This window comes from Opisthocomus hoazin, chromosome 6, assembly GCF_030867145.1.
Source record: "Opisthocomus hoazin isolate bOpiHoa1 chromosome 6, bOpiHoa1.hap1, whole genome shotgun sequence".
Taxonomy (NCBI): Eukaryota; Metazoa; Chordata; class Aves; order Opisthocomiformes; family Opisthocomidae; genus Opisthocomus; species Opisthocomus hoazin.
In genome coordinates, this window is record NC_134419.1 from 55,107,556 (window position 1) to 55,132,783 (window position 25,228).

Consider the following 25,228-nt stretch of genomic DNA (forward strand, 5'->3'; position numbering starts at 1 on the left):
CATCCCTTCGGGATGTCCGGGTGTCCCCTGGTTAGAATTTTTCTCCGGATAAGATAGTGGATGTGTCACTGTGGGGCGGTCAGGCCAGAAAACAATAGCAGGTCGAGTCCAAAAAACAAGATTGATCAGTAAGTACATCTCTTGTCAATAAGGGGCAGAGCTGCTCTGTGGAGGTCAAGGCTGGAGCTGTACCCCACATCCCTTCAGCTTCTTCCTCTGGTAAACTTCCAGGAGAGCTGTCACACTTACTCTTCAGAAAGCCTGGGGTCAGAAGCTCCACCGATAGGAAGGCTGCAAGAGCCACAGCGTGTGCAAGGGCTTTCAAGCCTCTCTTACTGGAGTGGTAACTGTTCCTTGGCTGAGTGGGATGTTCCAGTACTTGTTTTTCTGTATCTGTTTTGTCATCCAGTTGCAGCCAGTGTCTTCAATGGGTGAGTAAAGAAGAGGCATCGCCTTTAAGCTTATTTCTGTTTGCTGTCTTTAAGGTTTGTGCTGAGCCTTGGTATTCTTAAGTGGAAGACTGGAAGATGTGAGAAACACCCTTTTTCTTTGAAGGTGGTGTGAAATTTTTTCCTGTTGGAAAGATCTTTCTGTCGCAGATATGAAGGCTCCCACACTGGGAGAATATCTACTGCCAAGGCACTGTGGGATTTTCCTCTTCCTTCGGAGGAGAGGCTCTGTGAATAGATATTATGCTACTTTTTCACCTGCTGCTTTGACAAATCTTAACTGAATTTAGTGTCATAATGCAGTTGCTGCTCATTTCATTGTTTAGTTGTGCCAGAGCAGAGATCTTCAGTTACACAATACACACAGGATTTATCTCTCTGCAGAATGGTTGGCTTATGAATGCTTGCTAGAGCCTGATTTGTTATCCAATATATATGCTAGCGTGTCAGCTAGAGAACTAATGATGTCATCAGGATTACAAATTGAAAAACTTTACTTCATAGCTAATGCTTGTCAGGCTGAATTGATCCGGCCACGCAGGAGGTGTTGGGGAGGAAAAAACTGAGCGAAGAAAAATGAAAAACAGAGGGAGTTGGAGACAGTTATGTGTCTTGTGCAAAACCCCCATGCTTTCATTGCTTGGGGAGAAGAGATGAGGGATTGATTGGTTGCTTTATATTTTTGTGGAGTTTTTTTCTTGAAAACTCAGATTAGTTTTCAGTAAATTGTGTTGCCAAAGACTGCTTGGTGTCTGCATGGAGGTTGGCTTGGGACAGCCCTGGCAGTTGGAGGGTGGCCATTGGTGGTCTGCAGTGTTTGAAAGAGCACTGTCTGCTTTTTGTGCTTCTCTGCCTGCCCTTTACTCCTGCCTGAATCTCAGAGAAATGAAAGGTGGGAGGGTGTGCTACCCCATTCCCCTGAAATGCCTTCTTCCAGTTCCCTCAGCTGCTGCATGTTCGTCGCAGTTAATTTTGTCTTTAAATTATCTTCTCAGTGTTTAGGAGACAATGTGATCTTCCTAGATGAGTGTTTTCGGAGGCTGACGACAAAGGATATTTCGTAAAGTTAATTATACTATATGAGAGCTAATGAGAGTGTGTGTATTTTTGGTGTTGCCCAGCAGCGAAGCTGGCAGGGCATTCCTTGCTTCATCTCATTTGGCTTTTAACAACACAAAAACCTTTCAATCAGTCAGTGACTCACCTTAGGGCAATACCAAATTGTCTTGTGGAAACCAAGTGAGTTACACTGAGGGAAGCCCAGAGGAAGTGTTTTTCAGCTGTGTGCAAAGAGACAGGACCCTGCCTGTGACCTTTCCTGGCACAAGAAGTTAACCAAGCTTTTGGAGGATGGGATTTAACAGTGCCGCTGCTGCTGTCTGTGGCTGAAGGGAGGCAAGGAGAGGCAGGTGAAATCGAGAGCTGAAGAGGAGTTGCCTGGTGAATCTTATCAGAGATTCCTGCTGCAGTTCCCCCTACACTGCTCAGAACTAAGGGCTGCTTGTGGTGGGAGTGAATCTGCTGCTCTGCGTGTCTTTACAGTTATGGCACTAGACTAGTTCATAACCCAGAATTGCACTCCCTGTACCACCTTGCAGCTCTGCAGCACTCAGGACTACAGCAGCTGCTCCTGCCTTTTGTGCTGGGTTCGAGGCCAAACAAAAGTGTCTCTGTCTGAGAAAGGTGTAAGGGTGTTTGTCCAGAGAAATGTTGTATCTGTGAGAAGGTTCAAGATACATGTCAAGTGAGGCAGATACTTACAGAGGTTGCAGCTAAATAAGAGTGACTTGAAGTCCATTCTCTGAAGCACTCGTAGTTCCCACTTTAAAGTCAGTGAAGCAAATCAAAATAATAAACCAAGAAAGTTTGTCTGCATCCAGAGCGTTCTAATAGGAACAATATAATATCTCCACCCACCCAAATTGCATCGCCCTATTGTTTAAACAAAGCAAACAGCAATTTCAGAACTGAAAAATCAAAAAAGAAACGTGGTGTGGAATGTAGAGGGTGTTCCAGTCTGAGATGCATTTAATCGGAATGATTGGTTTTATTCGCCTAATTCTAGCAAATGGTAACCAATTTTCCATACTCAAGACAGTATTAGCAATAATTTTGCTTAATAGGGAATAGCTAGTCATGGGTAAGTGGTGCTTAATCAGGTATTAAATGTAAGTGAAAATGAAACCTCTGGACTTTAGTGAGGAAGCTGCCAAATCAGGATTAATTAGGAGAAGACTGAAAATGTACTGAACACTTCAATTCTTCATTTTTTTTACTCCCTAAGGTATTGTTATGTTTAAATTGTTTGCAGAAGGTTCAGAAAGGCCTCTGAAAGGGGACATGCTCCTTGAGCACTGGATGAACAGACATGCAGATACCAGGAGGTCCATGTGTTTGTATCTTGCCCTCACAAACATCTGATCTCCTGTGGAGATCAGGAGGGTTTGTGGGCTTGCAAGGAACATGGCTTTGTAAAGAGCTGAACATTTTGCTCCCCAGAAGGTCCTGATTCAAACCTTCACGCTCTCTAGATTTTACGATAATAAAAAAGATTTGGGGAAGCTGTTTCAGATGCAGGGAGGCGGCAACATCACCCAAAACCACGATAGATGCTGTGAATCATAGAGGTGGTTAGCATTTGGCAGAGAAAGGAGTGGGGGACAGTGTCTCTGAAGGGGACCAGGGCACACCTAAGTGGATCTTTAACTACAAGGGGCTGCAACCTCTCTCTCTTGCCCTACTGTAGAATTTTACACAGTGCAAGGATTTGAGTTACAGCTCTTTCCACTCACCTTAGCATAAATGTACTACGTGACAGCGGAGAACAAAACATCAGGTAAATGGTGCAGGGTCTCTTTCTTCCACCTCACCTCTCTGTGTGCACTCTTGGTTAGAGACAGCCTGCTGGGCTATAGATCAACTTCATTGTGACCTGGGATAGCAGTTCTTATATTTAGCTGTTTAAAATTGTACCCTGAAGGGAGCAGGAGCTGATAAATTATGCTTAGAAATCACTTACAATAAAATAGGTGTCTAATCACTGCAATGGAATATTTTCTTTCTGTACACCATGAATCATAGAATAGAATCATAGAATCGTTTAGGTTGGAAAAGACCTTTAAGATAGACTCCAACTGTTAACCAGCACTGCAAAGTCCACCGCTAGACTATGTCCCTAAGTGCCACAGCTACATGCCTTTTAAATGCCTCCAGGGATGATGACTCCACCACTCCCCTGAGCAGCCTGTTCTAATGCTTGACAACCCTTTCGGTGAAGAATTTTTTCTTAATATCCAATCTAAACCTCCTGTGATGCAATTTGAGGTGATTTCCTCTCGTCCTATCACTTGCTACTTGGAGACCGACCCCCACCTCACTACAGTCTCCTTTCAGGTGGTTGTAGAGAGTGATAAGGTCTCCCCCAAGCTTCCTTTTCTCCAGGCCAAACAACCCCAGTTTCCTTAGCCGCTCCTCATAGGACTTGTTCTCTAGACCCTTCACCAGCTTTGTTGCTCTTCTCTGGACACGCTCCAGCACCTCAATGTCTGTCTTGTACTGAGGGGCCCAAAACTGAACACAGTACTCCAGTTGTGGCCAGTGCCAAGTACAGGGGCACAATCATTTCCCTAGTCCAGCTGGCCACACCATTCCTGATACAAGCCAGGATGCTGTTGGCCTTCTTGGCCACCTGGGCACGTTGCCAGCTCGTATTCAGTCTTCCCGTTGCATATCTTGCAATTCACATTTTAACCAATACTTTTCAAGGTGACCTCCGGCTTGTGATTATGGCAATTCAACTGTGAGGGCTGACACAGGCCATGGGTGTAATTTTTAGAGGCTGCATAACCTGTTTGAAGTCTGGTCCTCTTCTCCAAGGCCTGTGGGAGAGTTACCAGTGACTCCACGACGGGCTTGCAGGTGCTCAGTTAGCACTTGACCGAAGGGTCGATGTCCTACGCTTGATCCAGTGCTCCGAGGACATATTTTCTATAGCAAAAATCACTTCCTGGACCTCAGGTTTATTTGTATTATATTTTTTCCCCTGTTGTACTCTACTGCAGCTAAACAGCTGTTGCATAATGTTGTAAGAGCTCTATTAATTTACTTTTTCTGCTAAGACATTTAAGCTGAGCTGTCAGAATCTTCCATACGGCAATTAGTTAGCTGGTATCACTGTTTCTCCCCAGGGATCTCTATCACAATGATTCTGTCAAGTCAAGAATAGAAAAATAAATTATTTTGTGTTCCTTGTAATTATCAGTCAACAACTAGATTTGGTATCTACCAGATGTTCTCTCTTGTCTCTTGCTGTGTCTCAGCCCTGGACCCCTGCTCTGCCTACATCAGCCTGAATGAGCCCTGGAGGAACACAGATCATCAGATAAATGGTTCCCACGGCCAGCCAACATGCGACAGTCAAATTGATGGGGAGTGGTATCGCTTCACTGGCATGGCTGGCGATGCTATGCCTACCTTCTGCATCCCGGAGAACCACTGTGGCACCCACGCTCCCATTTGGTTGAATGGCAGCCACCCACGAGAGTCGGATGGCATCGTCCCACGCCAAGCCTGTGCCAGCTTCAATGGGAACTGCTGCCTTTGGAATACCACGATTGACGTCAAGGCGTGTCCGGGCGGGTACTATGTGTATCACTTAACCAAGCCCAGCGTTTGTTTCCATGCGTACTGTGGGCGTAAGTAACTGCTGAGATCGCCTTTCTGAAACCACTTTGTCCCCGTGAGGCAGGAGAGGCAGTGAGCATCCGTATAGCTGAGAGAGGTGGTGACTGGTTTCTGGCTTTCTCACCCAGAAGCGTTTCGGGTGATGCAGTGCAGATGGTGGCCTCTCTGTAAGAGATCAATTAGACTGTTCCACCTCCTTTGTTCAGCTAGAGGAAATCTTCCGTAGCTGACCTGGCCGCAGTGATTTAATGGTCTCTGTGGGCCCTGTGGTTTGTCTTGGCATGCTACCAAAGCCAAAATTTGCATCTGTGACTTACAATAATTAGACTAGATTGTCTCTCATCAGCTTCAGTGGTTCAGCTTTCCTAATGTGGGCTAGGTCTGTAACTGATGGACTACACATAGAGTGTAAAGCTGATTGTACAGATACAGTATTTCTGGTGCATGCTCAGTGGTTTGTGCTGACAACATTTTTATCATGCCCTAGATTTTTATGACATCTGTGATGTGGTGGATTGCCAGGGTTCCTGCCTGGACACCAGTGACTGCACGTGTTCCCTGGGGACAACATTAGGACCTGATGGACAGACATGTCTTGGTAAGGGTGGAAATAACTTGTGTCAGTTACTGATGCTTTCTTTCCACTTTGTTTCATTGCTTGCATCTCAATCCACTGTCTTACAAAACAGTATAAAAAAGGAGAAGTATTCTGAGAGGAGTTTTTCCCCCTTGCTGCCTAGAACAGGTCTTTGATTCTGTAAATAGTTCCACATCTCTCCCCGCAGGGTGAGGTACAACATCCCATGACTGAATACTTTCTGGTGCCCCTGGAGCTACGCAGTTACAGAGGCTAGGTTTGCTTCCTGCATGGTCCAGCTGCTGAAGGCAGCAGCTTCGCTGTCAGTAGCAGAGACCTTTTGTAAGATCACAGTACAGCCTTGTTGGTATTCAAGAATAGCTGTGCAGTCTGTCATCAGAGACTTCCTTTCACTCGCTCTATTGAATGTGTCTTTCTACCAAGAAAAGTTTTGCTGACTGGTGTAGGGAGATGGAGGGCTGTAAGAGCAGAGTGGGGAACCTCAGGGACTTGTGAGGGAATCCCCATGAACCCCTGAGGCAAGGACAGCTGTGGTTGAGGAGAGCACGTGGGCTGCGAGGTTCTTAGGAGGAAGAAAGGTCTGTGGGGCAATGCAAGGGGCTGGGAAGGGGTGGCTGTTCGGGAGCTGCAGAGCCACACTGATGGATAGGAAGAGGTGGTGCGGAGTGAGGAAATGGTGCTGATGTTCGGGACAAGTGGGATCTCATCTTTGTCTTTGAGGCTTGATTTGGTGGAGAAGTTGAGAGCAGGGTTGGTCCAGCAGGCTGCATGGCAGATGAGTTTCTTCCATATGGACTACAGCTGACAAAGCAGGTGTGGGTGGTTTCTTTCTTCACACTCCTCCTGTCTTTGGGCATCAGGGTAGAGCCCACAGCCCTTACAATCTGTGGAGAGAGCAGCTCAGCACTGCTGCAGATTTATGCTTGCTCACACTGATTTTACAGAACATTTTTGCGAAAGCTGCTCCACATTTCTGCATCTGAGTGGCTGACTTAGCTCTCTCAGCTAATTAAAAGTATTTATTGGCTGCTTCTCTGCAAGACTTCCAGGCACCAGCACTCAATAAATATGTGGCAGGTTCACAGGAAAGGATTTCCTGCAGCAGGGAGACGTGCAGGAGTCCTGAGCCTGTCTGCATGTGCTGGAGCTGCCTTCATCCCCTCACGGCCAGGCTGGGCAGGAATTGTGCACTGCTACTTCTATTCGTGATAACCAGATGGCACAACACCTCAGCTGTAATAATCACATTGGTTCACCTACCTGCAACCTCTCTTGTTGCATGGATCATTCATCTTTCTGATGACTTTCTGTTGTGCTGAGTAATTGTGCAGTCACATATCTGAGAGCAGCTGTGCCGGCCTTCCAGAGAAATGAAACAAATCTGTGTTAACTTTTCCTATGCCTTTCCTATATGGAGAATATTCTTCCTTTCCCAGCTCACCCTGAGAGAGGGGCTGAAGATGATAAGCACCTCTGTGAACCTCCCTGTTCTAGGCTGACTTCTAGTATATTATTTGCTTTGAATCCCAGAGTAGAAATGTCGATCCTAAGTTATATTTTCATTTGGAAACTTAGGGGTTAGATTAAGTCTTTGACTTTGTCACGGAACCACCAACTCCGTGCATGGCCTTTGACCTCTTGAATACGTGGATCCGTGTTGGACTAAGCCATTGTTAAATCAATTCAGCACTCGTCTGACCCAGTCTCAAGAAAATCAGCTTGTGTCCCAGAAGGGCTGGTTGTCACTGGTGTGGAAGAGCAGGGACAGGTCTGCTGTATGTTGTAGAACTTGGAGGACCTGCAAGGTGAATTGCTGGGTGCAGCCCTTAACCAAGCCAAGCTCTAGTACCTCCTAACAGCACCTCTCTGCCTTTGCCAGTAGCCCTTTCCCTCTTCACCCTCTGTTTTTAAGCAGCTTTAGTTTTACTGTTAGAAGGGAAAGTGTGGAGCCTGCCACAATGTCTGTGTGTGCCTCCTGGACATGCTGCTTGCTTCCCAAAGCAGGGTGCCAGCCATTTCTTTGGCTAAAATTATTCAATTCATGTCGCTTGTGGAAGGAGAGAACACCACCAGCTGCAAGCTGCAGGTGCTGTGTATGAGTGGGACCACTCATACCTAAGAAAGCTCATCTCTGACCTGTCTCTTAAAATGGTATTTTTCTTTTTTCTTGGTTTTAAGCTTCTGACATCTAGTAAATGGTAACTTCTAAGCTGTTTTGGAGAAACCCCATGTGAACCTTGATTTATAACCTCAGCATTCTGGCCTGCCTAAGAGAAATCATTAGTTTTGTGGCTCAGCAATAGCAATGACTGTCCCATCCTCTCTATTTAATTCCCTTTTGGCACACAGTGATTAAATCAGGTTGAAGAATGAGAATCTCAGAGAACAAAGTACCTTTCAAAAAAAAAAAAAAGACAGGTATAGAGGAATTTTAGCCTTTAAAACAGAGAAAATTAGGCGAAGATTATAATATTATAGAAAAATTATATATTATAGAATAATATAAGATATTATAGTATATATTATGTTTTATTGTGTTATTATATATTATATTATTATAATATATTATAGTATAAAATATACATAATGTAAAAGTATATATTATAGAAATTTATACCAATAGATTCAGAAGCATATGCTATGCTTTTTCCTCAATAAAGAGCCTCAGCACCCTGGAGGGCTCTAACCTAGAGCTGAATGCAGCCAGCACAGAAACATGACACTAGTACTATTCATTGGTAAATTGTTTTAGCTTATTAAAACTTGGTCCAGCCCTATTACAAGGTTATTCTGCAACCTGTATTCAGAGTCTTCTCCAGAAAGTGTGGAATGCCAGTTCAGGCACTCCTCTTTCTTCTGAGCTGGAAAGGTAGGAGCCACAGTTCTTTGGAGCAGAGCAGGGAGGGCCATCATGGGGCAGTGAGAAGCCAAGTCCTCAGGGAGAGCAGCTCAGAACTGAGCTCTTCGTCTCTTTTCTTGGTACAGAGTGTCTGAGAAGCTAATGGTTGTGGTGGCCTGTGCAGCACCAGCACACAGGTTAGGTCTCACCATTGTGAGCTAACATTTCTGTTCTGCAAGAACATCTGAGCTTTCTGGGACAGGGAGCAGCCAGAGCTGGGGCAAGAAGCGGAAACAATGAAATTTCTCATGACATGACTTTTCTTTGGGAAGCTTCATGGGGTTCATTAAAATGTTTTGGTTTGATTTCAGCTTTGTTTGTATGTTTACAGCTAGTTTTCATTCTTGTGTCTTTATTCTGAAATAAGGATTGAATCATTTAAAATTGCTGTAGGATAGTTGGCCATGTGTAGCAGTAGCAGGTGTGATACAAAAATAGATAGGGTTTATTTTTGACTGATTCTGATGTTCACCTACTTTTACCATGCAGTGAAGTCATGTTATCTTCATTTCAGTGTCTTTGTGAGGGGAGTGGGTAACAGTTTAGGGTGAGAAGACAAATGAAAACATGAACTGCCTCAGTATCTGGAACCAGTTTGGGAGTTTCCCAATTGGACTGTGTCCATCTTCACTCTGAAATGGCTGCTGTGTGCATGCTGTCTTTTCCCCCAGGTCTGCTTTGCTCCCGGGTTAGACACAGCATGACAAAACACTCTACTGTCAGTAGATAGTGGTCTTTACGTTTAATGGGATTACTCATCTCTGCTGCCTGATCTAGGTCATGAGGCCAGGAAAGCCAGTCCACGGTCTAACCAGCACTGCCACGTAGTAGCCCCTTTCTGCCAGCCGTGTGTTTACCCAGAGGCATGTTCTGACAGTGTCTTTTTTGCAGATGAAAACGAATGTGAGCAAAACAATGGTGGCTGCAGCGAATTTTGTGTTAACCTGAAGAACTCCTACCGCTGTGAGTGTGGGATCGGGCGCACGCTGGGAAGCGATGGGAAAACCTGTGAAGGTGAGGTTTCAGCTATCGCAGTCTGTTGGAAACAAAATAAATCATTCCTCTTCCCTTGCAGCACTAGTTGTCTCTTGGCTCCTTGCAGCTGGGATTACGTGTCACTCACATCACTTCTGTGCTTGCCGGTGGTGGTGTTACTGAAATGTCCTTCTAATCGAGCAGAGAGGAGTCTCCTTGTTGCTTTCCCTGCCTTGTTCATTTCTGTTAGGTTTTGCTTGTACTTTTGGCTGTGGGAGGAGAGGCAGCAGTGGATCTGGACGATCGGTCATCCAGACAGAACTAGTTATCACTGGAGATGCTGCGATTTGGCTCTAGAGATTTGTGTGATAGCTGTGCAGGGGCAGATTTAGCACTGCCGGTTTTTGACAGCTAGCGTTAGGTATGGGGTAATGTCATGACTGTAGAGTGTGAGGATTGCTTAGCATCCCAGGATAGAGACTGAGGAAAGAGGGTGCCAGTCTGTAAACAGAAGCTAGATTTGAGATTAGGGCTGCGTTTTGGCTCTTTGCTTTTTGTACCTAGTAAGTTGTGGGCTCTGCTGTGTGCAGCTGCTACAGTTACTTCCCAGTGGTGAAACAGCCAGGTTGAAAACTGTTGATGAGTTTATAGTAGCTTAGCAGGGGCTTAAAGACCAAATTGTAGGTTTTATCCATTGTCACTAACAATGTACAAACATCTCTGAGCAGAAATATGAAAGCCCAGCAAAAACTGACTTGTGCCTGATGTTTCCTTTGGTTAGCTGTGACGAGCAGTGTGCCCCCTCACAGGCAAAGCTGCTGTGTTGTATACTCACAGATACTGTGGGGCCTCAGACAAGAATAACAGCTACAAGTGTACCTTGCTTTCAACCTGCCGGATTGCCAGAACTGAATATGTCTGCAGCCTGCATGCAACCTTACCTTAGCTGCTGTGTGGCAGACATCCGTGGTGCAGGGAAAGAGAGGGAATGCCACTGTATTTTTGAGCTGGACTCTACCCTGCTTTATGGTTCACTGACAGATGGCTCCAAGCTGCAAGTTTTGTCCCTGTTTTCCCCCTCTGTGATACCAAAGCATGTTTCATCTCACTTCTGTGGCAACCTCCTCCCTGAGCTGTTAATAAAACATCACTCATCCAGGCAATGACACTTCCCTGGGGAAAGCTGCTGTACAGAGTGCTCCTTCAGTTCTTGTTCAGTTGTGCGGGGCCAGAAGTAGTGTGTGGGCTTTGTCCCTTCCACATGCAGCACTGAGCTGGTGGGCTGTCAGGTAAAGCAGCTGTGTTGTGTGGCAGTGTTTATTCCTGAGCACTGCACTCTGCTGACAGGGCTGGAATAGTGGGAGCTTGGAAACTCATTTGTTTCTGCTTTCCAAAGTTGGATTTCAGGGCCTTTGATGTATCATTTAATTTCCCCTTCTGTAAGAAGGATGGTGCTTTGCAAGAGTTTAACACGGCTGCTGGGGATTTTTACAATCTTGTTAGTGAGTTTTATTTCTAAAGATGTGCCCTCAGCTTTGTGAGCCATTAGAGTACGTGATTTACTTATGAGCCACCTGACAGCTGTTGCTAAAAAGAACAAATGCAAGAGATTTAGCTTGATTGTGTGAGCTGGTGAGGCTGAGTAGGGTTAAGAGTACTTCAAAATTTCCCTTGTAACGCTTTACCCATTGCTTTGACTAATGTGGAGTGTTCACGCTGTTGTTTTCCATGCTATATGTAGGATTGAGTATGGAATTTTCATTCTTTATGTTTCAGTGAAAATCACACAGTTATTTCTGATGGCAGGCTTAGGAAGAAATGTTTTGTATTGATGATTTGTTTATATTATGTGTACTATTTTACAGAGAACATCTAGCAGTATTCATCCCAAAGGGCTGAAAGAATCAAGCAGTTAAGGTTATTTTTTAAAGAAAACCATGCTACTCTGTTATTTTCTTTATAATAAAAAGCAAATAACAACTGGAAATGGCCTTACTGGCCTTAGATTTTCATATCTTCAGAATGTATTTGAATGAGCTTTCAGGCTCTTTTCTGCCGCTAGGAATATGTTTTACATGAAAACTCATATTCTCAGAGAATTGCCTCACCTGAACAGAAAAGATCTAAGACAAGACATGAAAAATGCCACAATTAGCTGTACTGCCCTCTCTCCTATGCACTTTAGAGTGGGGGAAAATTAGGAGGAGAATCAACTTTATACTGTGAACTTGTGTCATTCTTTCCCTGTGATAATGCACCTCAGGGCAGCCAGCCTCTTAAACATAAAACGCACAAGCTAGCAAAATTCCTGCTAAACAAACTCCTACAAGCAGAGTTTCATCCTCAGCCTACAAAGGGGATGCAGGAATCCAGTATGCCCACCTCCATCACAGCTGGGAAACCCACGGGCAAAGAGCGCATTATCTTCTCTCTGGTGTTCCCTGATGGGAATAGGAGCTGGCTACCTGCGAGTCTGTCTGTCTTCCCCAAGACACCCTCCCTGCCAATCTCAGGGCTTTAAGTCTGGTGATGACTAAGGGAGTGAGTATGGTTCCACAAGGTAGAAGTTTTAAAAGGATTTCCCTCTCACCTTTTTTCAAGTAAGAAACAACATGAAATTTAGTTTAAGAGGATGTCTCAGAAGTTAGAGAGGGCCAAGCTGAAGATGGCCTGTTCAGCCTTCTTACGTATGCCAGTTATAGCATGTGGTTTAATTTGGTAAGCTTTTTCACAGAATTCCTTGTTCACTTCACGGTGAAATGGCAAACCCAGGAAACTTTACAATTAAAAATAGGTTTCCACTGCATTTTCTTGGAAGCAAGCTCTCACCATGCTGTTGCCTTTGAGCTCTGTGTTGGTGATACTGTTTGTTAGTCAGCCGGGAGTGTATGTTGGGGCCTGCTATGCAGCTGCCTGAGGAGCAGGGTATGCTGATTTTCCTTTCCTTTGCAGAAATTGAAGGCTGTCACAATAACAACGGAGGCTGCAGCCATACTTGTATTGAAGTGGAAGACAAGTACCAATGTGAATGTCCAAGAGGACTTGTTCTGTCAGAAGACAACCACACTTGCCAAGGTGGGTCAACAAAGTCTCCCCGACAGCCTCTATCAAATGGAAATAAAAAATAAGTCTGAAGGAACTTTTCTTCTTGTTGGTTTTTGGTTTTTTTTTTTTTAATGTTCTCCTAGTCTGTCCTTTCCAGTTTGGTTAATGGAGTTTTGCCATTAATGACAGATCATCCAAAACTGAGAGCCTGGAGACATTGCTCTTATTACCAGGCAGGAGAACAGAGGCACAAGACCCAGCTGAGTGCATCTTGCATCACAGGCAGTTTTGGCAGTGTTCGCTTACAATTAAGATTGCTTAACATCCCACATTCTATTGCTCTGCTTCAGCTGTGTATGCCTTGGACAAATTTATGCTGTTAGAACTGAAATTTTCCATGCTTCAAACTGGGCTTTTAAAATCTCAGCTAAAGTGGTTCAGTCCCTTCCAAGAATGGGGTTAAAGAGAAAGGCTTTTTTTTTTGCCCAGGTAGCCATTCCAGTAAGCATTCCTCTGTCTTGAAGCAGGACACTTGTTCTGATACAAGGTGTTTCTGCTGTCCCTTGGAGAAGTGCCGAAGACAGCATGTGAAAATTGACCGTTGCTTCCCCTGCATAGAGTGACGGGCAATGTTATCCTTGGAAGACCTGCCATCTGAACTTTACTCCATTGCTGTATGCAGTGAGTCCTTCTTGCTGACTCATGTGCACCCATAGCATCCACATAGGATACATATGTTCCCTGTTTTGGGTTGGAACTGCTGAGCGAGATTTCCTTTGCAAATAGATCTAGTCACTTCAGCTCTGTAGCGGTAAGTCCAGGGAGCAGAGGAACAGGGAGGAGTTCCTGAAGGCATTGAGAGTTAAGCAGAGGGTCTGTAGCTCCTCATGCAATGACTTACAATCCAGGTCTTGCAGGTAACATTCTTCTGGGTCTCATAATCCCACAGCTAGCTGAGCCCCTGAGGTGGTGAAAGCTTCATGCAGTCTGTGTCTTACAGAGCAGAGGTCTACGACGATCCACTGCTGAATAGATAGATGTGCAGTCAAAACTGTGTTGAGGAGAGCTGTGTGGGTGTGTGAAAGGCAGACAGAGGTAATGCTCTCTGGTGGGCCTCATCTGACTTGTCTGACCATTTCCCAGACCTGTCAGGCTCAGCACAAAGCTGGAGAAGGCACAGCTCTACCCTGGTAGAGACAGGCATAGCTCTCTGCTTGTGTTCTGCCTTGGTGGGCCCACGAAGAACCTGTGTGGTTGCTTTCATATATTTCAATGGGAATTTGCTAATGGACTGGACTCAACCCATAGCCAGTGCAGGATCTAAAATGCAATAAAAGGGAGCCTGCCATGGGCTAATTCACTTGGGCTTTAGATAATACCAATAAACTGGTGTTACTTGGTGTGCTCAGAATCTCCTGCAATCTGATGTGTTACAAAGTGCCCAGACATCAGTTAGAGGAACAGATCCAGACTTCGTGGTGGCCAAGAGGGCAGGTGTGCTTCAGAGATGAAGTTGAAATGGTTCTACTTTATGAAATTTCTGCTTGTTAAGTTGTTTAGAAATGCAGGGTGCTGTTTTCAGGGGCGAGCACAGCACACTTGGGATTCAGTAGTGCTTATTGCTCCAGCAGAGCCAGGTGGTGAGGAGGAGATGGGGATTTCGAAGAGCTGTGATTATACTTCCTGATTAAAGGTCTGATTGATGGGTGCGGGCCAGAAGAGAGCAATGTTCTTCAATCCTGGCTCCCTGAGGCAATCCCAGCAGGGTTAGAAGGCTGTGTGTTTCCCAGCCAGTGTTTCTCCTTCTTAGGAGGCTGCTAACGAGAGCAGCAGCACTGCTGGGTGCCAAGCTGAGGCTCCTAAAGTGAGATTGCTTGTTCTTTTGCATTTCATGAATTTATGCCCCCACACAGTGGTCTGCAATTTTGAGCAGATATGAGAGAATATATCTTGAACTGAGAGAATATATCTGGAACTGTACCACACAATTTTTTATGGCATCTAATCAGGTTTGTAGAGGCACAACTAACAGTGCAGGGTAGGCACAGTTGCCTGAAGCAATTGGATCTGCAGCCTATCAACCCTCCCCTGCACTGTATCTACATTCAGAACAAACGTTAATAATCTTATACAGAAATCACAGCTGTGGCTACAGACCGTCCTAGTACCTCACCTCTTTCTGAAGCGTGATGGTGAGCTGCTTTTCTCCCCTCTCCCATGCTCAGGCCTTGTGTGCAGCCAAGCAGGGTACAGTGGTGTAGTGTATTTGTGTTTGTAGCAGTGGCTTCCCAGCACCAGAGCGCCTGTTCTGCTGAGCAGTCTGTGCAAAAAGATAACCTCTGCTTCAAGCAGCTCTACTTTGAAAGGCCAAGGAAGGAGCCACAGGCTGGACAAGGAACATGGTGCCAACAACAGCAGACAGCAAAAGGAGTGTAGAACTTGCCACAAAAGCTTCCCACCAGGGTCAGGGTACTTGCAGGCATTGGTGCAAAGCTGAGTTGAGTGGAAATGAGGAGGCTTTCTCAGTACTTAGAGGTGCTCTGCGGTGTGTGAGGATGGAGAACCGAAACGTTTGACTGGTAAAGACTGGGTGAGGCTCTTGGGAGCCTTGCAGGCTGGGATGAGTCGAGGGCAGGGAGGCAAGAGGTGGATGCTGCCAGCAAGTCAGGAGAGTGCAGCTCTCTGAACAGATGCAAGAAGCGATGAATAAGGGAGGATTTCTTGGCACCCAGGATAACTCCTTTCTGCTGGCCCTCTCAGTCCTGGCAGTCAGGACCTCATCGCTTGCCGTGGAGTAACATGTTTGCGTATAGTCACGGCTACCTTGCCAGCTCCTGTTCAGCTCCCTCTACAATGCTGTTGCTGGCAGTCTGTCCTGGGGGCATCGGGCCTGCTCAGAGCTGAGCCGCGTTGATGCGTGCAGTCTCTCTGCTGGCAGCAGCACTGTTAAATTGGTAGAGCTGAAACACTGTTTTCAGTATTGATTACTCTTCTATGTACAAATGTCTAGGGTGGTTTGAATTACATTCCCAATTACTCTGAGATGGTTAGTATGAGGAGTTTCCCAAAGTGTTTTCGCAAATAGCGATGAGTTGGCTTGAATCAAAAGTGGTTCTGCTCACAAGTTTCATTCACTTGTTTCTGTGCCCAGGTGGTGGAGTGCACACAGACAACTTCTGCAGTGCCAGAGCCGAGGTTAAATAGGTGTCTTCTCTTTCTTCCCCCTTGTGCCAATCAAAGATATTTAGGAACAGAGATAGCCTGAACCAAATTGGTCCTGAACTTCGGAGAATTCCAGTTGGGATCCAAACTCTCTTGCCCTGAATTACGCCTTTATAAAAGCATTACATTTTCTTATTCAGCAAGGAGTTGCTAGAACAGTGAAGCTTTAAATCCAAATTGAGCCAATCAGTTCTCCAGAGGATATTCATCTCTGCATTGCACTGGGTTGTCAAGAGTCACTTTGTCTCCTTGTGAGCTTTGCTATTTGATGTGCTCAGTTGTTCCTGCTTGCCTTCTACTGTGGATGGAGGAAAAGTTAAGGTAATTTCTAGTTCATTAATTTTCTGTTCTAACCCAGCAATGTTGTTATGAGAGCACATTGCTTTGGGCACACTGCATGCATTTTAGCATATCACCTTTAAAAGATCAACTTTTAATAAAAAATACCCCCTGCAGGTACACACTAGCTATTACAAATACCTTAGCTGGGACCTGAGAATTTTTTTAAGAGTTGTAAAAGATGTGGTTTAGCAGTATGCTATCCAAGATCTAGAATCCTGGATTATATAATTAACTTGATTGAAACTAAAGGAAGACAGATCATATGAATGTCAAGGATTGGAACTATAATTAATTTTAGAAAAAGCTTGGGGAACTATTATGTTTGCAAGCGGTTTTGTCATGTGGGTTTAAAATAAGAGAAATGGAAATTGTAGAGAAGGTTTGTTTTTCTGGCTGAGAAGAGACCAGAATATATGCACCAGTGTGCTTGTCCTGTATCTAACTGAATAGATATGTATACACCCGGGGAATATATACAGCAGTTACTTTTTTATTGAACATTATTCCCTCTTCTTTCCTTTTTCATTTTGTCCAATCTCTGCTTTCTCCACTTCTTATGTAATGGAATTTTAATTTTAAAAAGTTCACATGGAGATCTATATTAAAATTCAAAGGTTGAAAGGATGTGGAGTGAGTGAGCTAATTGGGTTTGTTTGTCAGAGCTGGGTTTATTGCTTATAAAAATACTGTTACAGCATTTTGAGATGCTTGCGTTCTAGCTCAGCATCTATATGGAATTACTCTGCTTTGTTTTGACATGTTCTGGGTTTGATGTAAAACCTAATAAAGGGTCTTAAAAAATGGGTTTGCCTGGGATGTTGTGAATTTGATATCCATATCTGGGAAAGACTATTCCCAGGACATAGCAGTGCAAGAGATATCTGTCAAACCTGTTCTGAGTATTAAGTGCAGCTGCAAATACTGCATAGCAAAGTTTCTGCTGCAAGTATAGCGGTCATCTTCGTCATCTTTTGTGGTGTCACTGCACCAGGAGCATTTGAGGCAGTGGCAGCTCAGGAGGTTTGTGATGTGTAGATGGGTAAGTTAGGTGGTTAGATTACTATGGTTAGGTGGTATCATAAATGTAGCATATGATTGCCCTTTCTTTCCCCCACTAGTAATTGGTATAGCCCTTCCCCACCTCCCTGATACTGATACTTACTGATAGTTTTGCAGTGCCAACTGTTATTCTGGAGACTTTTCTTGTAGTTCCAGTGCTGTGCAAGTCCAGCTCTATTGAGGTGAGCATCCCAAAGGACCTGGTTGGAGGCCTGGACCTTTCCCTCATCAACACTTCCTGCAAAGGAGTATCCAATGGCACTCATGTCAACATCCATTTCTCCTTGAAGTCCTGTGGCACTGTTGTAGATGTATGTATACCCACTGCTGTCCTGTCTCCTGGGATCTCTCAGATTTGGGGACTTGGCTATGGCTTACTTGGGGCAGAAAGTTGATTTAGCTGTACCATCAGAGCAGTTTCCTGTGTTTCCGTGGAGCTGGCCCCAGACTAGACCTGGGGTGGCATCCCAAAGTAGGAGAGCTTGTTCCATCTCCTCTCCAGTGGTGTGTGTCTGTCAGCGTGGGTACTGCTTTCTGCTCACCCACCGCTTCACAGAGGCAGCTTCACCATCATTCCAGTGCAGAAAAGCACAAGTGGTGTCGCTCCTTCACCCTCCTGTAGAGACACAATCTAGTCCTGATAATGATTCAAAGGCTACACTGGCAACTGGTCAGGAACCAGAGCACTCATCTCAGCAGACGGGTAGCAACTGGAAGCAAATTCCTCTGCTTCATGCAGGAGTACAGCGTGTTGAAGTTGACAGCAAACTGCTAGAGGCTCTTAGGTCATGGGTAAGGGTGAACATTATTCTGGCTGCAGCATATAAATTCACAAGCTGTACTTTCAATGGCTGGTTCGTGTCTGAGTTTCCTGAACAAGATAAACTCAGCTGCTAGTCTGAACTCAGAGAGATCTTGCTCAATGATCTTTCCTTTCCCTTAAACTCCTTTCTTTGTTGCAGGTAATAAATGATAAAATCATTGCCACCAATCTGGTGACCGGCTTGCCAAAGCAGACTCCAGGAAGCAACGGGGACATCATTGTCCGCACCAGCAAGCTTTTGATCCCAGTGACCTGTGAGTTCCCACGCCGGTACACGATTTCTGAAGGTTATGTGCCCAACCTCAAGAACTCACCCTTGGAAATCATGAGCCGCAACCAGGGCATCTTTCCCTTCACTCTTGAGATCTTCAAAGACAAAGACTTTGATGAACCCTACAGGGGTGCTCTTCCCACCCTCAAGCTTCGGGACTCTCTGTACTTTGGGATTGAACCCTTGGTACATGTCAGTGGACTAGAGACACTGGTAGAGAGCTGCTTTGCCACTCCCACCTCAAAAATCGATGAGATCCTGAAGTACTACCTGATTCAAGATGGGTGAGTTCACTCTTCCCTCCATGGCTGACTATTAGACGGGAGTTGGAAGTGGGACTAAGCTGCGTTGCCTGTGTGACACAGGAAACACTATCACTTCTCCACAGCAGCCTGTTTGTTGTGTTCCCAGAAATCACCAGCAGCCAGGCCTTTCAGCCATCAAGCTGATACCTCCTGTCCCATCAAAAGTGATTGGGAGAAACAGTGGGAGACAGTGAAAGAGGTTACTCCAAGTGCAGTTTTACAGGACGCATTTCCCTGTAACTAGCCTTGAGGATAAACGAGTTGGCTCCTGTAGAAAAGACAGCCTTCTTGATTTCCTCTCTCTGCCAGGCTGCAGAGTGCCAAACCAGTCGGCAGAACCCCCTGATGCCTGCGTACCGCTGCCACGCAGCCACCACAGCAACTGGAGCAAGTTTCTTAACTTTCCCATGATGGTCATCTTATAGCATGAGCCAGAAGATTCCGTGGCTGGTCCTGGTTGGAGCTCCAGGAGCTCCCCTTGCTTTACTCTCTCTCTCTGATGCTTGTCACTGCAGTAAGCTTAGGGTCCTTCAGTTTGGCTGTAATGTTCTGAGGTGTTTGGTGTTAGTGATCTTTCCAGGATGTGCTAGTAAAAAGCTCAGGGTGGAACTGTGTGTTCACTGTAACAGGTTTTGGTCAGAGGTTTGGGGAGCATTGCTGTGGGCTCTGCTGTGGCCCCTAAGATGACCCCTGTTTTCAGACACTTGCTTGGGTGCTAACATCACAGTGCCACGATGCAACGTTGCTGTGGAGGGTTTGCATCCAGCAGTGCCTGGTAGCTTAACCAGACAACACTGTGGAAATGTCAGTTTACCCAAGTGTCATAGTCAAGGGACTGTGCTCATCTAAATCCTGTGTTCTGTCTGCCAAACTGTCTAATGAGGACAACAATTCTTTCCTTAACTGCCAGGCTAAATCATCCACCGTTACAGCTGGTGATGACAAGTCCTGTGTGATTGTCTTGTAGCAAAAGGGCCTTGCAGAGTACAGTGCACAAAAATACTCTTTTCGTTGCCTTCTGACAAAGGTTTCAGCATTAGCTTGCTCTCCCTCCATCCTAGGCTGCAGTTCTTCTGTGCCTGACATTTCTGGGGCGTATCAGCAGATTTGTAATTGGAAGGATTGATTTATCGACTCCCTGGCTTGGCTGTTCCTATGAACCCTTCACAGAGTCAAGGCTCCAAACATTCATTCATTTCCCACCACGAGTTAAAATGATGGCATTCGAAACAGAGGCCAAAACCTGTGCCGAACAGAGAAGGGAATCCGCCGCGGCACTAGCTGGAGGATTTACGGCGGCAGCAGCCCCGCTGGTACTGCTCTGCTGCAGAGGGCATGAAAACTTCACCGCGGGGAAGAGGGGGCTGGAGCCTCCCTCTGCCCGCTCCGCTCCCCAGCCCTCACTGCGGGCCCGGTGTCCCCAGGCGTGCCAGCCCCGCTGCGTGCGCAGACCGAAAGCTTGTGCTGTGCTGTTGAGCTAACTGGAGTTCTTTGTGTCTCTGTGCGCTCGCAGCAACTAAAAAGTAAAATTAGCTGAATACGCTGCTGATTTGTCCCTGCTCCGAACATTTCTGTAATAACCCAGTTTCCTTCCATCAGCCCAGCCACTAAAGCCCAAGGCAATAAAGACGGGATTTTAAATCGGTTTGATTATGTAGACTCAGACCTGCAGGAGTTAACTGCAGCTTCCAGAGGGAAATGCTGTGTCAATTCGAGGGGATATACCTTAGGCTGAGGGATGGGAAAATTCCTTCTCCTGCTCTCTTCCATGCTAATTCCTTGCCATCTCCAGTAAGCAAGTGGTGGCAGCCACTTTCTGTGGAGCACCTCAGCCCTCTGCCTATGCTGGTGTGACCATGCTGGAAATTAGGATCTTCCCAGCTCCCTCCCCACAGTCTCTGTAGTACCCTATGCTGCTGCTAGCCCAGCAAGCCAGCCCTAGAGCAGCTCTCCTGCTTCTGATCTGCTTGCTTTTTCTCCGAATAAAAATAAATAACAGGCATTGACCAGTTGCATGGATGATAAACATTGTGGTTCTCTGGGGCATCTGGAGCAAGGTCATGTCACTGGGGGCAATCCGTTGTCATCTGAAGTGGTCAGGAGCTGCGATTTATGTGAGCATGACGTGGTTAAGGTAGTTCCATTACAAGGCTCATCTTGTTACACCTCAGGCTGCCCCCGTAAGATGAGGTGGTTATTTTATTCTCCAAAGCCCTCTTTTCTACCTTGCAACTGCTCAATAAGCGGTCAGAGCACAGCTCTAGTGGCACAGCCGCTCTCTGCTCCCCTAACCTGAGCACATTACGCACAGGAGAGGGTTATTCTCCTCATATCCTGACGAGGGTTGCTGTTCCTTCCCTACCTGTCCTCCCTGCCCCTTCTCACTGCCAAGATGGCAAGCAGGATCTGGGGGTTTCCTAGGTGTGTGGGATGAGGTGTGGCCCCAAACACAATGCAAAAGGGCTTGACCCTGTGACGCGGGAGGTCTCTCAGCTCTTTTGGTTATGCTGCAATGCATTTGTTGGAACTCGCTGTAAGACACGCTTAGGGGCATGGTAGGGGCTCCATGTATCCCTGATTCCAACTTGTTTTCCCTCTCCCAAGCCCCAGACCAGTAGATTTCTTGCCACCAGTGTGGAGGACCTTTGGAGAACCTGGGATTTAGGAGTCAGTGTGAGCCAGTGTCCAAGAAGCATCACAGTTTATATGAGATGACTTTATGGCCGCAAAGCTTGGCCAGTCAGTTATGAAAAGTCTTTAACTGTCATTCTTTACAATCAGTTGCCTTCAGGAATGCTACTTCTAAAAGCAATTTTATCCTAAACAACTTAGTAATGTGTAGTGTTTGGCCTCAAGGGGGAGGAATATATGTCAGTTTTTCTAGATGCACAGTATTAATTTATTAGTTCGCCTTGGATGACTTTTTATGTTTGCCTCCCAGGCAAGTTAACTAGACAAGCGCTGCAAGCAGGGATGTCCCTTTAGACCATGGTCTCCACTGGCTGAGAAAAGCTGCAGTAGTAGATGGTGGTGAAAATAACGCTAGGATCAGACCACTGCTTAGTGGTGCCATGAGCGTGCGCTGCTCCACTGCACGGAGCAGACGGGCAGTTCTGGGAGGGATTGCTGTAGGCTGCCACCCACGAAGCTGAGTCAGACAAACAGCGTAGAGATTTCCAAACACGTGATCTAGTGAAAGCAAAGCTACATATAGATGTGAGGTTTGCTGCTGCTTGATCACCGAACGTGTCAAACGTCAGCATTCCTGACAATGCCTGGCGTATTTCTGGTGTGAAGATGGAAGCTAAAGGTTGCTGCAAGAGTAGGACTTCTAGCTGCTACACTGTTACCTCTTGTCTCTTCCACCACCATTTTTTTGTTTAAGATCTTGCAAAGTCCACATTTCTGGAATTAACTTGCTAGAAAGGACAAGCTGCTTTGTAATGCAATATAAAAGCAGCATTTGGGTCTCTCAGAATGCCTAAAGCTTTGCAATAGGCAGCAATAAATATCAAGTCACCGTAACTTTTTGCTTCCTGTTTCTCTCAAACTCTGAATAGGTTGTAATAGTTTATAAATAGACTGCACCTGAACTATAACTTTCGTAAAAGTAGTTTATTTTCTTGCAATTCTGTGACCTGTTGCATGACTGTATAGTGCTAGCAATGGAGACATTGAAATTAAGAATTTGAGCTGTAAGGAATTTGAGCTGTCTGATCAAGTCCAGCATGACGAAAAATATGAACGATGCAAAGCGAAGTGGATCTTCATTTTTTAAAAAAGATCATCTGTGGTATTTTAGCAACATGGGTAACAGCTTATTCATTTTAAGTGTGATTTATGTGCGCGTATATGTGTGTACAGAAAGTGCATAATACATTATATACCGTATAACAGTTCTGTTGATCGCTGCAGACTGTTGTATAGGAAGGTGAAATGAGGACAAACTTGCCTGCAGCTCTCTGGCAGTCCCTGTGCTGATGGGCCTGGACCACGTCCTGCCAGCTCTCTGCTGCTGAGCTGTTCGTTGTCTGGAGATGCTATTATCATTGCTGTTGTTTTTCCTCATCATTCCCAAATTTTCTCCTGTGGCCAAAGAGGAAGTAAAATGGATGGTAGCTTAGCTCGAGACAGCCAAGCCCTCCTTTTCTTTGTTTGGTTAAATAGGCCAGGACGTTTTTTTCTCTTTCTTTTTCCATTTCTGGTAAACCCATTAAAGCCTATCCCTCTGCTTTCCTCAGCTGCGTTTCTGATGATTCGGTGAAACAGTACACGTCAAAGGACCATCTTGCCAAGCATTTCCAGGTTCCTGTGTTCAAGTTTGTGGGCAAAGACAATAAGGTAAGCTCCAAACCAGCCTTTTAGATATTGCATCAGCCCTGATCTGACTGAGGAGTCTCCGGACAGAGTTGGCTGCATTAGAGTGCAAAGGGGAGGAATAGCTGGCCCAAGGCAGATGCTGCTATCCCTGTTCCAGCAGTTGTGTCTTTCAGGAGCCTGACACAGGTACTTTAGGAGAGAGTGATGAAAACAACTAAAAGTAAATAAAGTGTGAAGGACACTTGTGGAACACCAATGCCATAGCAGGTTAAAATCATTGTTGTTTCCAGGGTAGTCTTAGGGGACCGTTGTATACTGGGCAACAAAAGTGTTCCCCGTCACCAAAGAGAAACCCAGGGGGGAGTTAGGCACATTACACAGTGTCCTGTCTTTAAAACAAGACGGTCTGTAGTTTTGAATCTCTTCAACCTACAACTTTTCTAGCTCTTGTGAGTTCAGATCCCAGGTTTCTAGATAAAAGGCCACCATACCGTTTAATTCAGCGTGAAACCAGGCCATCCAGGCTGGTGGCACTCTGGGGCAGAAGCTTTGTAGTGGGAGGAGAGTTGAAGGATAACACCATTTGCTAATGCTTTCCTTTTCTGTGTTAGAAGAAATCAGGTCTTTCAGTCATTCTTGTTGTGCTCAGCTAATGCTGCTTGCTCCAAAAGGCGTAAAGCTGCCCTTCCAGCTCCTGGAGAGCCTCGCTAGGGTTAAAACGAATGAGATGTTTCAAAATTCAGAAATTACGCTTGGCTGTCTGATTGCCACTGCTGCCTCCAACCTGCATCCTCCCAGCCTGTGGAATGGATTTTGCTTCAAACCTATCCATTGACCAAGCATTCACAAATATTTGCTTCCCTAATTGCAGCTTGCAGGGATTTTGTTTACTCTCCTTGTCATTTAGAGGGCAGGCAGCAGCAATCCTGTCACTGTCTGCCTTTACTGTGCAGAAAGAAAAGGCAGCTGTCTCCCTGCCCTTTGTGTTCTCCTTCTCCCCTCAGCTACCAGTCTTAGCCCCTCATCAGCCTGTGTTTTCCTGCTTTGCCCTTCGGTCTCCTAGCTTTGTTTTCTCAGCTCATGTCAAATTCTCTTGCACGTTTCTATCATCTCTGTGTGAGGCTTCATGCATTCTTGGCCTGCTTCCTACCATGCAGCTCCATGCAAGCTCTTCCAAGCTTATTCCTGGCATTTCGTCCCTTCCTCTGGAGGATCATTTCACGCCTTCATATTCCCTGTCTGTCCCTTGGCTAGCAGATAGACGCCGTGCTCTGAGATCTCAGCCGGGCACTCTGGAAAACGTGCCCTTTCCTGGGCACATAAGAAAATAGATGGAGCAGCCAATTTGGCTGTGGATGGCGATGGTGGGTCTTGTCGATGTGGGGACAGGAATGACTGTACCATGGGAATTGTGTCACCTGTGGTCTGCGAGAGCTGGCCGTGCTGCCGGTCTGATTCCCAGAGCTGCGCGTTGACTCGGCGTGCTGTCTCGCCACCCTCCAGGAGGTGTTCTTGCATTGCCGCATCCTCGTGTGCGGGGCACTGGACGAGAGCTCTCGCTGCGCCCAGGGCTGCCGGAGACGGGTGCGCAGGTCGGCGGCGGAGGAGGAGGAGGAGGAGGAGGGATCATCTGGTCATGTGGCAAACCACATCCTGACAGGCGGCCCCATCAGAATCGACTTTGACGACTAACACCAACCCACTGGAACAACGGCTCTGCTTGAGACCAACCTTCCTTGTTAATGCCTTCTTTCATGGTTGTTTGAGAGACGAGGTATTTGCTAAAGCCCCACTTGAACCTCAGGACTTGTTTCTCTAACTGTTTGATGATTGTTTGTGAAATATGTTGGGCACACGAGGCAGCCCTCTGAGTGCAAACCGGACCACAGAGCAGTTTGGTTTTTACCTGCGTTTCTTCCCAACAACCCTACGGTTGGAGGGACCCTGTTGCTTTGCAGGCCTGAAGCATTACCCGACTTTGTCTTTCCCTACATCCGCCTGCAGGCTCCACAGGACTGTTTGTCCTTTGCTACACAGATGTTATTCAAGCCCTTCTTTCATCAGACAATACAAACAGTGTCGTAGCTGAATGTGTTTGCTGTGTAGTTCTGTGAATGAGGCTGAAGATTTTGGATGTGCTGAGATTTTGGATGACCATTAATAAAAATCTGTATAAAAATATATATCTTGTAATGTGTAAGTTCCTTTGAGCTATAAAACAGTTGTCATTACAGTCA

General features: G+C 45.8%; 1 protein-coding gene across 1 annotated transcript; it reads left to right on the plus strand.

Annotated features, from left to right (window-relative positions):
• Nucleotides 1–261: 261 nt before the first annotated feature.
• On the plus strand, nucleotides 262–25,174 carry OIT3 (oncoprotein induced transcript 3). Its single transcript, XM_009934925.2, has 9 exons — nucleotides 262–431; nucleotides 4,769–5,143; nucleotides 5,620–5,730; nucleotides 9,521–9,643; nucleotides 12,557–12,679; nucleotides 17,423–17,583; nucleotides 18,235–18,650; nucleotides 22,913–23,012; nucleotides 24,495–25,174. The coding sequence occupies exons 1-9, from the start codon at nucleotides 368–370 to the stop codon at nucleotides 24,681–24,683; spliced, it is 1,662 nt and encodes a 553-aa protein (XP_009933227.1). The 5' UTR covers nucleotides 262–367; the 3' UTR covers nucleotides 24,684–25,174.
• The last annotated feature ends 54 nt before the right edge of the window (nucleotides 25,175–25,228 follow it).

Coding starts and splice junctions, on each gene's coding strand:
- OIT3 (XM_009934925.2), top strand. CDS start 368: ATGTTCCAGTACTTGTTTTTCTGTATCTGTTTTGTCATCCAGTTGCAG. Junction 17,584..18,234: donor CCTGTGGCACTGTTGTAGAT/GTATGTATACCC, acceptor TCTTTGTTGCAG/GTAATAAATGATAAAATCAT. Junction 18,651..22,912: donor TACTACCTGATTCAAGATGG/GTGAGTTCACTC, acceptor TGCTTTCCTCAG/CTGCGTTTCTGATGATTCGG.